The sequence below is a fragment of the Plectrocnemia conspersa genome, unplaced genomic scaffold (genome assembly GCF_051122295.1).
Source record: "Plectrocnemia conspersa isolate PC_06_02 unplaced genomic scaffold, ASM5112229v1 ptg000009l, whole genome shotgun sequence".
Lineage (NCBI taxonomy): Eukaryota > Metazoa > Arthropoda > Insecta > Trichoptera > Polycentropodidae > Plectrocnemia > Plectrocnemia conspersa.
The window spans coordinates 27,628,417-27,642,975 of record NW_028277173.1 but is presented as its reverse complement, the minus strand read 5'-3'; the positions used below and the strand labels follow the sequence as shown (position 1 = coordinate 27,642,975).

General features: G+C 26.1%; 2 protein-coding genes across 4 annotated transcripts in view; one reads left to right on the top strand and one right to left on the bottom strand.

The window, feature by feature from the left end:
• Positions 1 to 14,559, top strand: part of LOC148232495 (metabotropic glutamate receptor 2-like) — a 671,990-nt gene that overhangs the window by 46,432 nt on the left and 610,999 nt on the right. The gene's annotated exons all lie outside the window — the stretch shown is intronic.
• LOC148232501 (UNC93-like protein) overlaps positions 1 to 14,559 on the bottom strand; it is a 51,833-nt gene that overhangs the window by 30,195 nt on the left and 7,079 nt on the right. For 2 of the 3 annotated variants that reach the window (XM_088191659.1, XM_088191660.1), the window contains exons 2-5: positions 11,034 to 11,595; positions 6,304 to 6,422; positions 1,659 to 1,821; positions 1,414 to 1,537 (exon numbers count right to left, since the gene is read on the bottom strand). In XM_088191659.1, the coding sequence (XP_088047785.1) occupies positions 1,414 to 1,537; positions 1,659 to 1,821; positions 6,304 to 6,422; positions 11,034 to 11,345 (718 nt within the window). In that variant the 5' untranslated portion in view covers positions 11,346 to 11,595. Of the gene's footprint in view, positions 1 to 1,413; positions 1,538 to 1,658; positions 1,822 to 6,303; positions 6,423 to 11,033; positions 11,596 to 14,099; positions 14,227 to 14,559 lie in introns of those variants that run through there. The other variant, XM_088191661.1, reaches the window with a different exon arrangement.

Here is a 14,559-nt window from a genome sequence, read left to right as displayed (position 1 = left end):
ATTGTAATTTTTGTTTAATTACCGATTTTTTATACTCTTATTGTTTAAATATATTTCTGAATTGTTGAAATGCCTAAAGTTTTACAATTATTTTACTAATGGTTATAAGTACATTAAAATTAGATAATCTAGTAGAAAACACTTTCATTTAATATTTAAATTATTTTAAGAATTTAGAGAGCGATTTTACTAATTCTAAGTGTAATCTTACTAGCGTTAAGTGCAATATAGAACGTAGCAGTCCTATATTCATCTAGTAACAATATGTGTAACAATACCACTTTTAGGTACTAGCCTTAGATTGCCAAAAAGAGTCGCGATTGCGTACCTTATTCTTGCTCGTCGTGACTAAGACGCCAGCGCTTGAGAACGCTCCTCTCGCACAAACCATCTATCTTCTCAATACGTTTATTAAACACAAATATAGTTTTGGCGATAGCTTAAGGAGCTGTAAAAAATGTGTGGGATTTTACTATTATATTTTAGGTGTATCGTTTTTTAATATTATTAAACATTCAATGATATTAGAACCAATTTTTATTCACAATTGGGAGTACTAACTAATACTATTAAGCCATATAAAATCAGTTCGGCTTATGATAAATCATTTTAACCGTTGAGGAAAAAATGTTTTTTTTTGAAAAAAATGGAACACTACCGTAGGAAACATTTTAACAGCTTAAGCCACAAAGTACACGATATAAATTTAAACGTATTAAAATATCCGTCGCATTGAAAAAAAATAACACGCGCCACCGACTAAAATCTTTCTTAACGAACGGCAGAAATTTATTTGAAAAAAATTGCTCTACCCACAAAAAAGGGCGAAGTACAAAATATTCTATGAAGCCTATCGATATTTTTTTAATATTTTTAATTTTCCGTTGTAGCCTGACAGCGAAATATATAGGTACTAACTGGGTATGTCAATTAGATATAACAAATATTAACTACCAGACTTTTTAGTCTAGGAATCGATGACATCTATGTGAACAATTATAAACGTTTAAAAACAATTATGGTAATTTAAATTTATTATTAAAAGATGTCATTTTACAGCTGGATTTATTTTTTAATAATAGCGCATTTTTATAAACATTTGGGAAGCTTGTCATGGATCGAACGCGCAACCTCTGTGTTACTAGTCTAGATCTTACGAACTACACTATTCCGACCTATTCTTTTTTGTATAGTGTCATTCATAACGCATTGCTTAATGGCCATCATAACGCAAAAACCTGTCAAGTTTTGATAGTCAGATTTGCACTAAAAATATATATAAACTGACCTATCTATTTCCGGGACCATCTACAACCATTATTAAACTATTTTCTTACTTTGCAAATATTTATTTTTTACTTTGGCGTATATATCTAGTAATAAACAGTATATAAAATAAAATTATAACAATACCTAGTGACGATATGAGGTTTCCCCAAACTTGTGAAAACTGGAAGATCATGAAAAATATTCCGAAGAATCGGACAACCAATACTTCAGCAGGAGTTCCTGTGATTTTACCGTATGCCACTGATACCTGAAATATAAAACATTATTTAAAAACATATATATAATTTAAACTTCATGAATATGTGTTGCAACAATCTGATAAAATACCATAGTGTTGTGTGTACAGTGTTAACAATAAATCAGCTTACCACTGAGAGGTAGGTGCACTTGGCACACCACAGTGGTCCTCCGCCGAAACCGACGCTGAGGGCTGCAGGAATCATGGTGTAGAACTCTGGGTAGAACTGGGCCGCAATATACGGCATATAGGCCACAAAAGACAAAGCAGTCACCCATTTGCATCCGAGCCAGCTGAAACAAAGAGAACGTTTGGCTTAGAAGTGAAAACGGAAATGAAAATAAAGATGTTAAATAATACTATCATGTCTTAGAGGTTAGAATTAATGGTTACAACATATTATAATTATATACCTCATAATAAAGGAGAATTATTTCATAATAAACCGCGAGTTTATAAACAACAAGTACCCTATTATTTTATTTTCAATATAATACTAGATTTCACTTAATGAAATAAATATCTCACACAATTTACAAGATGCAAAATTTACCGGCTATATATATATTTTAAATATATATTGACTATATTTATTTCATGCAGACTACTTAATTAGGCTTATTTTTCAGTCTCTGTAAACTTAACAAAAGCCACTTGTATTCGTATGCATTGCTATTTAGTTGTCTATTGATGTTACTCACAATGTGCCTAACATTTCTAGCAACTGTTCTCGCAAATTAAAAATTGCATTATTAAGCTTTATTTAAAATATTTTTTATGTATAATTTAAGACTGTATATTTATTTTAAAATTGCTAATATTTTTACAGTGTCATTATATAATTTTTTATAAATGAGGAAATGTAATATTCTTTTTTACAATGTTTTCAAAACCTAATTAGACGTTTCAGTGGGAATAAAAATATATAAAATTCATAATAAAATCATTGAAAATATAAAAAGCAAGCAAACATAGAGCAAAAACAATGCATTCATTTTTATACCGCATTTGTCAAGATTACCGATTTATCTTGAATGTATTTCCAAATATAATCGCTGGAATTAAAATGTTAATCATTGTAAAAATGATCATTACCAATTTTATCTCACCTTAATTTGCCTCGAATGTTGTAGATTATATGAATTTTGAGTTGTTTATATATTTAAAACGAAAAAAAAATTTAATTTTGATTTTTTTTTCAAGTGCTTAGTTTAAAATAAATATTTTAATACCTATAAAATGAGTCAAATAAAAATAAAATCTAGTTTTTGAACTCAAGAGCAGTGTTTAAAGGGTTCAGTGAAATGTTTTAAAAAAACGCGATGATGTTAAAAATAAAATGACTTCGTCTATTTGTAAGATATTAGTTGATTGCAGTTTTTAACTAACGTACATAAAAAAATTTTAAATTATACAGTGACACAACCTATTTCTTAGGACACTTTATTATTTTACTAAAACAAAGAAAAAATTCGTTTTTTAAATAATATAGTTACATTAAAAAATTAAACTTTTTTCACATTAAATTGAAGCAAATATACATTAAAACTGTCGCTGCTTTTGAAACGTTTATTTGCTGAGCTTTTCAATATCCAAAAGCTCGCAGTATATAAGAGAGAAAGAGATGAAGCATTTAAATCTGAATACGTTTTTCTCATTAAGACGGTAACGTTCTGGCATAAGACAACAATGAGGAGTATAAAAATAAACAAACAAATGACTTTTCTTACTATGCAAATATTTTGTAAGCAACGTAACGAAATCTCCTTGCATTTAAATAACGACATTTTGCGTGCTAGTGTATAAATAAAATTATTCCATATTACGCGCAGATTCAGTAACGGCGTAAATAAATTAAATAATTTTGTTACGCAATCTCACGGAATATTATATTTTTGTAATAATATAATTAATATTCTCTTTGAGTTTGGGTATACTAAATAAATACACGTTATAATAACAAACTAAATAATTATTGAATATTGAAATAGCTAATTATTTCATGTTTAAAATAATAGCATATTTATTTTGGGATTTTTTTATAAAAACTCTTCTTTATAATTTTAATTTTAACTTCCAGATATTTTTAATAAGGCATCAACAATTCTTGGGCTTTCGATTCAAAATGCGGGGCCACTCAATAATGTAAAATAGTTAGACTCCGTATTTTATACGACTAATTGGTGCTTCGTATACCTTAAGATGGATATTTTAGATTTTCTATATAAATAAATAGATATTTTAATCTGAATACACTGATACTTTACCATTAGAATTTACGTCATATGTATTTGGGGGCATAAAAAAATATTTTATACATTTTTTTAAATGCTTAACTTAGGAACAAAAATACCCTTTTTAATTGTGTTATAAATATGTAAATATATTTATAATACAATTAAAAACTAAATATAACCAGCATAAGAATCATATTTTCTATCCTGTCTGTAGATCTTAATTTTTGATCTTCATATAATAATAATTTTAATTAATTATCGCATTTTATTATCTCACTCATCAGACAGGATAAGGTTTTAGCTTAGGATCAAATAACCCTAGTTATATAATGTATTAATTCTAATATATATTTTATGTTTAAAAACAATTAAATAGGTTTACATAAATTATTTTTAATCACAAAAAAAGCAAATTTTTAATCACAAAAAAAGTTGTGGTACACTTTCCATATTTATACTTATTATATAAAAACAGTAGCTTAATTTTCAACTCTTAAGCATTATTGTATTATCCATTTTATCGCAGAAGATCAAGATTTAGAATTATTATTTTTACGCTTGATCTTTGTAAAAAAAAAGTTATAAATTGTTATTAAAGTTAAACGAATCTCTCAGTATAAAAAAAACAGATTTTTTTTTTAATCACATAACCGGTTCAAACAATCATATCATTATAGATTACTTTTAACCCTTATATACCAAAAGAATATAAGTTAAATTGAAAATCTAATAAGCATTTATAAACCATTGTTTGCATATAAGATATTTAGTTTCAGAAACACAGTAGATAATCTCAAAATGATTTGATCAATAAAAAATCTTTTTCAGTAAGTTCTTGTTACTTTATTAGTGAAGATAAAAAAAACTAGATAAAACATACTACTTTCACTATCACGAAAAAATAAATTATCTTCCCTGTATGTGGCAAAAAACTTGACTTTTATGAAATTATATTTATTAGGAAAACATTTTTTATGTTAGAAAACAAAGAATAAAAAACTTTAAAATTAGTTCTAAATAATAAATTAAATTAAATTTTTATTTTACTACTTTAAACTTTTAGTACCATTTTTTATAAACACTTGTTTTGTCTATTAATCAAGCTAATAAAATAGTTTAGCAAATCTTCTCAATATTAAGAAAGCACAGTAAAAAACTTTAAGCTAAATTTTAAGCGATGCATTTTTTATTTTTTTTTATTTTACCACCTTAAAATTTTAGTACACATTTTGTCAAGTGGTCAAGTTAGACTAAGCAATAAAATAATTTAAATCAAAGAAGTGGAAGCAATAAGCTAAGTTTAAAATAATATACTATTACATTAATATTTAAATATATCATATAGTACTATGCAGTTATTGTCTTAGAATTTTTTAAAAGCAAAACACTGAAAGCTGAATTAAAAATAGTTTTTTCATCACATTAACCTTTTAGTCAACACTCGCAAAACATTTCAGTTTAAAAATTAACGACTACTGCAATATTTCAGCAAATCTTTTCAATATGAAGAAAGCTTTAAGTTTAATTAAAAATAAGCTGTTTATTATATTTTATTTATTTACTATTTTTTTTAACTTTAACTAATTCACATTAAGTTTCTTGCGAACCCTAAACAATCATGAAATAAAATAAAATTTAAAATAAATTACTAAAAGGTCTACAAAAATAAAAAAACTGTCTTATTTTTGTATTTGTGAAAATTCTCGCAGAACTTGCATTTATTGTTTTTATTTTTTCTGTATCAATAACTGCTTATGTTTGTTTTAATCTCTTACAATTAATAATTATTCATGATGTAGAGGATTATTTTTAAAGTTAATTTTTGTATGTAATTGCTCTATATTCCATATTATTAGTATTTGCTGAGTTAAATCATTACATTATCAATACAATAAAAAAATAAAACATTAGTTATTCATAATTTGTGCACTAATTAATTATCGTTTGGTTTATCAACCCTTTACATATTTTTTATTATTTATCTTTAAAATAATACATTAATAGTTTTAAAAAATAATAATAAAAATAAAAAGTTTTTTTATAGAAAAATGGCATTTATAATAAATGAATAATATATTTATTTCAATTTATCATATAAGCATAAGCAGCAAATAGTTAATAAGTACTTCAGGGCAAATATTTCATTTAAATTTTGTATAATTTATAGACATTAAGATATCTGCTAAATTAGTTTCTCGTTTTTAACTCACAATTTCTTGTATATTTTCAATAATATAATAACACATAATTCTGTATTGTTCATCAACAAAAGTTCATTAAAAACATATCTATATATCAACTGACGTCAATCAGTTTTAACATAGGAACATAATATTGACTGATTAATCACGAAAAAATCGACGTGCAATTGTATCGACGTAACGCGAAGTTGAGTAATGCGAAAACGATTTTGATGCTGCGATGTTTTGAAATCCGTCAAGATAAGATAACATTGCTATGTTTTATTAGCGATTACCGACCGAACAAAACATACGTAATCTACTATTTATACACACAACAGTATATGACTGTACTTACTTTATCATAACCACTGGCAAAAATAAGTTGGAGACTATTAGAGACGCATAGATCGAAGCCAGTGATGCAGTTCCCATTCCCTCGTCTGCGTTTATTGAACTTTGCAGATTCACAGCACCCTGAAAAATAATTGCTTTGATTAAATAATATATGTGCATAAAAAGTAGTACGCGAATATATGCATCGCCATATAGTATAAAAATAAAAATCACAAAAGCATCACGGGCATCTCAGCAAAATCGAAGATCAATTCAACGATACGAGCAAATCAGAGACCAGAGAGACTCGCGCATTTTAAAAAGAATTTTGAAAAAATTATGCAACACAGAGAGAAAAACACTTGACAGATTTCGACGCGATTAAATAAGATTTTCATTAGAATTAAAAATGTGTGTTAATATTATAAAACCTAAATCAAAATTATTATTATCCATTAAATAAAATTGTAATAATATCAATAAAATATTTTGATATACTCGTGACATTTTTAACACTGATTGACACTATATTTTTAAAATACTTATCAATAGATTCGTCGCAAAATAGCTATATTACATTATCTACACATTTTCCAGTCAAGTTTTTATTTAACAAAAAAGCAGACACGCTCAGAATAAAAAATATAATTATCTGCTGATGAAGTCTAAAATGGCTACAATAAAATCTGTGATTAATTAAATCAATCTGATAAAAAAAATTGAATGAAAATATAATATGCTTTTAGTATGAAAATATTTTATAAAATTTTCAGCGTTAAATATCGAGTATTTGTTATGATATTATACGTTATGGAAACACACAATTAACTACCCAACGATTACATTAATAAACAACTATAATATTATTATATAGAAAATTGAATGGGATTAATCACATATCACGGTTAGCGTTATTATTGTTGTAATATATTATCAATCATTATTCACAACGAACGATAATTTCGACACAAGACAACGTAATCGATCAAATCACATAATGTCATTTTATATTAATTACCTCTACTAATACTATATATGTATCAATCAAATATGTCTATATTACAGATTCGACTATATTTCAATTTTAATGATGCAAATTGATGAACTGAGTCATGCACGAATGTTGCTATAAACAAAACAGATATAAACACAAAAATTAATATCAATATATTGTTTTTTTTAATTACTTATTAATTTTACTTTGCAATAATCATTCTTATGGTTTAATATTGCTATAAAAATCTGACATTTCCATAGAAAAATATTTATATTAAATTGTCTTAATTTTATCAATAGTAACAATAACACATATACAACATAAAACCGCTAATAAAATAATAAAAAACTGAGCAAACCGGTACTGCAAACACAGTGTTCTTTTTCTTGATCATATTATAACGTGCGAGATATTGACAACAAAAATTAGTCGAGATAATAGTAAGGTAAAAATTAAGTTAAAAATAATACTAAAATAGTAAAAATAAATAAAAACCTATTTATTTTAATAAAATCAATATAATAACTTGAAAAAATATTTCATTGACTATTTCTGTATTATTTACTATTCTTATAAAATTCTGACAAAAAAATCACAAATAAAAGTTATCATCTAGATAACAAAATGCAGCTTGTGTTTTTTACACTAGTTAATTATAAAGGTCCAATTCTCTTGTACAACAATGCGCAGTAATCAAGTCATTTCTACACCTATTCATTGCCCTATTTCAAAGCAAACACTACGGGTATTTTCATTTCTTGAGAAATTTTGTAAAGCATTTTTTTAGTATAGAAAATTTAATTTCTACGGATATTTTTAAAACGTTTATACCTACTGCCCTTTTCATAATGCTGCATAAGTAAAGTCAAGTTCATGCCTAATATACATACTTCTTGAAAGGTTTAAATCGGGATATTGAAGAGACAACATTTTTTTCACATTTTTTTACCACTCGAACTTGCCTTATTTTTGCTTAAATAATAAAATAAGACATTCAGATAAAAAACTTATCTTAAGGTGTTTCTGCCAGATGTTTGAAAATATGCATATTTCTCAAAAGTGCAAAAGAATTTAAACGACCAACATTTTTTTTGCATTTTTCTATTACTCTAACCGGCCGGCGGATTTATCTTTGCTTTGGTGATCTGAGAACCTGCTCCATGGCTATTTTTCTTTTTCGATAATCCATAAAGATTTATTTTGTAAAGTAACAACAGCTGTTATTGACAATTGTCTCACAATTATTATAAACATCCGAAGGGGCCTTAAAATTGTGGGTAAAGAAATTAGAAAATATAAATTCTGAGTTAAGCTCGAAATTTCAACGGTCAATTAAAGAGAAATTATATAATCAAAAAACTTTTTTTTTAACAAAAAAAAGGACGAGGATATTTGATTTTAATACTATAGATAGCATGTGATAGGATTATTTTAAGAATAATATGTAATAGTGTATTTTCAATACTTGACTGTAATACATATATTTTTTTTTCATCATTATTCTCGAGAATTCTGGATAAATTCGAAAAGTGAAGTCGAGAATTTTAATTTCTACAGAAATGAAAATGATCGAAAAATCAAAATGCCTAATTTCAACCATCTCAGAAAAAGTATGTTTCTTCAGTAAAATGGAACACTACCGTGAGAAACCTTTTCACAGCTAAAGTCGCAAAGTATCCCAAATCCAAAATATCTAAAATGACCGTCGCTTTGAGAAAAGATAATGCATTAAGTCGGATTCTCCCTCAAAACGGCCGTTTATAATCTGTTCTAATAGAAAACGACAATTTATTTAAAAAAATTTACCATCGTTTTTTAATTGGCCGTTTCAGCAAAAAATTAAAAAAAAAAAAAATTCCCACTGAAGGCAGCCATTGATATAAATACGAAAACGCAGGTGATTAAGAATCACTTCCTTTAGACACTTCGTCTGAAAACGCATTTAAGACTTTTTTTAAAGATATTTTCTATTTCCAACTTGGTCTACTAAGAAAATATCTACTCAACTTCAGAATAGTGAAAATCAAATGAACTGCCGCTTCTCTCTAGCTCGTAAAACAAAGTAAACAATGACTACGGACGCACCCACAGACAACATCAATCAATTGTTGCACAGCAAATTAAATAATTTTGTCATAACAAAAATAAATAACCATAAATCATATACCAATACACTATTTTACCAGATACCTCATTTTAAGACTGTAAATCGTGCTTTTCATTAGAGAACGTTTCAAATACAGCTCTCAAAACACTGTTCAGATTGTTTGAATACACCAAGCTGCTGTTTGGACTTTTTACTAATTTATAGCCTCAAAAGGATAACGGCGAACACAATAAATATCTTGAAGCTATATTTTAAAAGTTCCACAAACATAACCAATCAAAAAAATTGTTTGATGACAGTAGAACAAAAAAATTGTAAAGACAGTAGACTGTACAACTATCAAAACATGACAAGATCATTAATTGTTTCTTGATACTTAAAACAGGTAAAGATTTGAGACAGTTCATTGGTATTGAAAATTTGTAGCAAATATTATACTACTATAGTTCGCAAATCAGCATAAATACAAAAACAACTGTTTGATTTGACATAAAACAGCAAGATAAAAAATCTGAAAGACTTGGTCGAAAAAAAATCATTCAGAAAACTAAAAAAAGATATATTCATATCAACAACTTCTTACAAAGTGAGGTCTAAGTGCATTTTACGAATTTATCAACTTATTTAAATATTTTTATATTTTAATAAATATACACGTAAATCCTAAAAAAGAATGTTTCATTTAATAGCTAAAACATATATATTTGATTTTAAAGGTCATAAATAACAAGTAGTTATATTAGTAACCTAATATATTTTTTTAAGAACAGAGGATCATATTTTATTGTGTTTTAAAAAGCGCCTTAAACAAGTATTTAACAACTGCTGCTAAAAATTAATTTTAAACATCAAGGCTAAAACTACAGTTTTACGTTACACAAAATAAATATTTTTATCTCTATTTTTTAATGGTTTAAAGTTAAACCTAAAATGTTAGAAACAGCAATTATTATGTTTTTAAAAATATTTTTTCTTTGTTATATTTATATAAGCAATATAGACTTAGTTCTCTTTGATAATCTACGTGTATAAGATAAATATCATATAATATTGTTTCCCTACTCCGAATATTTACATTGTAAAATAATATGATATTTATAATTATAATGTAATGAAACTTTTTTAATAACAAGTTGAATATACCTTAAACTTTTTCCATTTTTTAAAACTCTCAAAGTCAAATTTACACGGCTAATTTAAATAAAAATTTATTTCGATGTTGAAAAATCAACGATGAGTATTTTTAATATGAATATCAAAATTAACCATCAACTTTACCAAAAGTTTTATATTCCAAAATTAAATAAATTAAGCAAAGTTTAAAACCACTAATAAAAATAGTATTTTAGCTGCAACTAACTTCATGCAGTACTTGCAGATATTGTTTTTTTAATATCAAACGTGTATTTAGGGATTGTATGTCAGTTTAACCGATTAATACAAATTTTATATCTACTGACACCAAACATACATTATTTTTCTATACTTGGTAACAAATTAATTATGACTTAAAATATTATTGTTATCAAAATTGGATTATAAATAGATATGAAATTTTATTGATTGAGAAAATCGATAAAGTCTTAATTAAAATCTTTTTGCAATTAATCTTAAATAAGTACTAAATAGTGATAAAATGATAGTATACCTGAAATGCTGTGAAGTGCACCATAAATCCAAGACTGAGAACAACTACATTCTTCATTATCCTCCATTTTTCTTCAGGTCCAAAATCGTTTTGATTCTGCATGAGCGATTCCATCGTATAGTCTTCTTTTTCATTTGCCTTGTCATTTCCATTGCCCAAATCAACCTCTGCCAGTTCTGTCGAATGTTTTATTGATTCTCTCTGTTTCGGGACCACTTCGGACGTTTCCAAAATAGTCGAAGAATCCGGTTTCAAATCCCTACTTAACTCATTAGAGCCACCGGATTCGAACGTCGACGGTTCCGTGTCCATGTCCGACCAAATTGACAACTACGCTTAGTGAGTTAAAATACTAAGACTAGTTTTCACCAAGACACGGACGGAGGTGGACTAATGTTGGTATCAGCGACGATGCGTGCAAATTGTTTTTTTATTATCTAATCTTAATAATTCCATTATCTCATCTGCCGTAAATACATATTAATAAACCAATCAATCGATCCCTGGCGGCTTTTCGCGTTGATCTCTTCAATGGAAGCCAGATTAAAATTGGCAATTTTATCTGAAAAGGAAAACGGAAATTTTAATACTACTTTAATTAAAATTCTAGATAAGTCGATTAAAACCTGTATGGTTGAAAATATGGATTGCGAAATAGATGGATTTATAAAATAAAAGATTAAATAATTGCCTAATTTTATCTGGTATTAATAAAATGTCCTGATAAAATTCCGAAAAACATTATTATATAGTGGAGCTGAAAATCTATTTGTGATAAAAATAATGTTGTCGTTTAATGTTTAGAACATATTTTTACGTAGCTAAAGTCGATGTTCATTTTCATTATAACCAAAACCATGATACAATTTGATTTAGAATATTTGATACTGTAAATATGATCATATTATAAACGCGTGGCAGTTAATTCGCAATTTTGCATATATGCGGATTTGCAATTGATATTTGTATTTTATTTTTTAAATGTAATATAATATATTAAAATTTTGCTGTAGTTTTTTGTAGATGTTATTTATTTGGTTATTTTGTTACTGTCTTAAATACTGAATTATATAAAAAATTAGTTAATGCTTTATTTTATATTTTTTTTATAATTAATTCTAAATTTACTTAGAACAAATTAATTAAAAGTCAACGATAGTTATATTAAAATAGTTTAAAGAAAACAAAAGTTTTTTGAATTAGTAAGCAACTAAAATATAGTTAAATTATCATAGTTAAATTATCATATTTATTATTTTGGTAAATTTATTCAATTTATATCTTTGTAGAGATTTATTTACATGCTAGTTATTTTTATACTTTTAAAGTACTAATAAATAGTGGTAAATAAATTATTTTAAAATTCTTTTTACCAAAATTTAAATTATTTGTATTACAATAATACATACTTAAAATAAAAAAAATACATGATGACTATATGCTAATTAATATTATTAACATCAAAAAATCATCGAAAGTTATTTGAAAATGGTAAAAATTAACTTCAAGTTTTTTTCATGTATCACCAATAAAAATTAAATTTAAATATAATATATTAAGACTCAATCTTATTAATTTGTTTTAAATAAGATTATATTCCCAAAAATATAATTTATTTATTAAAATTGCATAACCCATAATAATCATATGTGTTAAGCAAAAAACATTAATTATTCTGTTTCTAGTAAAATTTTCTGATAAAAGTAATCTTAGATTATAAAAAATTTAACTACCTAATTTTTATAAAATAAATAACAGACGTTATATATTATTTTATATTTTTATAAATATCTCGACTTATAATAAAAAAATAAAGCTACATATCTTAATTTATAATGTAATTTGAAGACAGCCTGCTCTTGTAGAAAGCACTACACATAACCGTGAAAAAGGACTTGTCGCATAATCACGTTTAAAGCGCAATATTATTTTTTTTATTGTTCTTTACAGTTTGCCAATAAGTGAAAATGCTTATTTTTTTTGTAATAACTGGATATGTATAAGCCAAATGCTTTACAGCGTGATAAACACAAATAGGACCCTACTGTAGGACCCTGATCCGCGTCCTTTACGTATTACGCTATTTCGACAATGTTATGCCACCAATAATATTCGTACATATAAATCAGAAAAATCCCTGTCTGCTCATAAAAACACAAAATAATAATATTGCGTTGACAGCCCGTGAAATATATTAGCTAAAAAAAATAGTAAAAGGTTGTTAAATCTCCACTTGTTAACATTCAAACGGCCACATAACAACCTACAAGAAAGACCACGGAAATAAAAAAATTAAAGTTGCATCCAAATCGTCATCTTTTCAGGACCAAGCGTATATAAGCAGATGAATAGCGCACATCATTCATTTTCATTTGGAAGTTTTAATTTGACTTGAACTTGCATCAAGAACACTCATGACTTAGGACATAACCTAACCTAACTTTAGTTTCTAAAACCATAAAACCTGTTGACACTGAAGTAAGTATAGTATTAAAAATATAATACTATACTTATTTTATATATAACATACAAGAAAAACTCTTAATTTAATAATCTGCAACTAATAAGACACAATATATGATACTTTCATATATCATATCAATCTTAGATTAAACGGTACAAAAAATATATTCGCACAACTGTATTAATATATTTCTCAGGGGGTAACTAATATATTAATATATAGTAAATAGAATAAATATTATTATTATACAATTTATTGTATGTAGTTCAATAGCATGGCATTCAATTGTCCCGCACATTGTGCACTGTATATTAAATAAGTTACACAAAGCAAATATATTAACGGCGAACATCCCATAACTCGGTTTAATTTATCTTTATGGTTTCATTGTCACGTAATTTGCTATACCGAGACCATGACACTATTACCTACAATCGTGGTAATTTTAATTTGATAAATCATAACTTATATGGTACAATGCAATAAAAACCATAATACAAATATACATTTGTATTGGTTTTACCACTTCTTACTTTTATATATTAAACTTATCACTAATATACTATTTTTACCGAACAAGTTATTAAACTGACAATTTATACCGTAGCACTGATTAGCAAAAACACATTCTCACACACGTGACAATAAAAAAGCGATTATAATGTGTTTGAATGAAACTGCCGATTTATGAAACGCGTCGTTCTACTGCAAAGTATCGTACTTGACTAGGAAAATGTTTTTTTTTTGTATTTTGTTGTAGGTCATATTTTAACACGTCATACTGATAAACATAATGAGTTCGGTGTTACTTTTTGAAATGTTATTTTACGCTAATCCCGCAAAGCAATATGTATCATAAAGGATTCAGTTATTTCCAGAAAAATAATATAGCTAAACATATGTATTGTATTATATTCATAGCCAAAAATGATAAATCAAGTTTTTTATCAGATCATCAGTTAAAGTGTATTATTAAAATATATTATTTTTTTAAAAACTTTATACAACAGACATGAAAATTTTAGCTTAAAAATAAATTGCAATAAAGCTAAAAAATAAGAA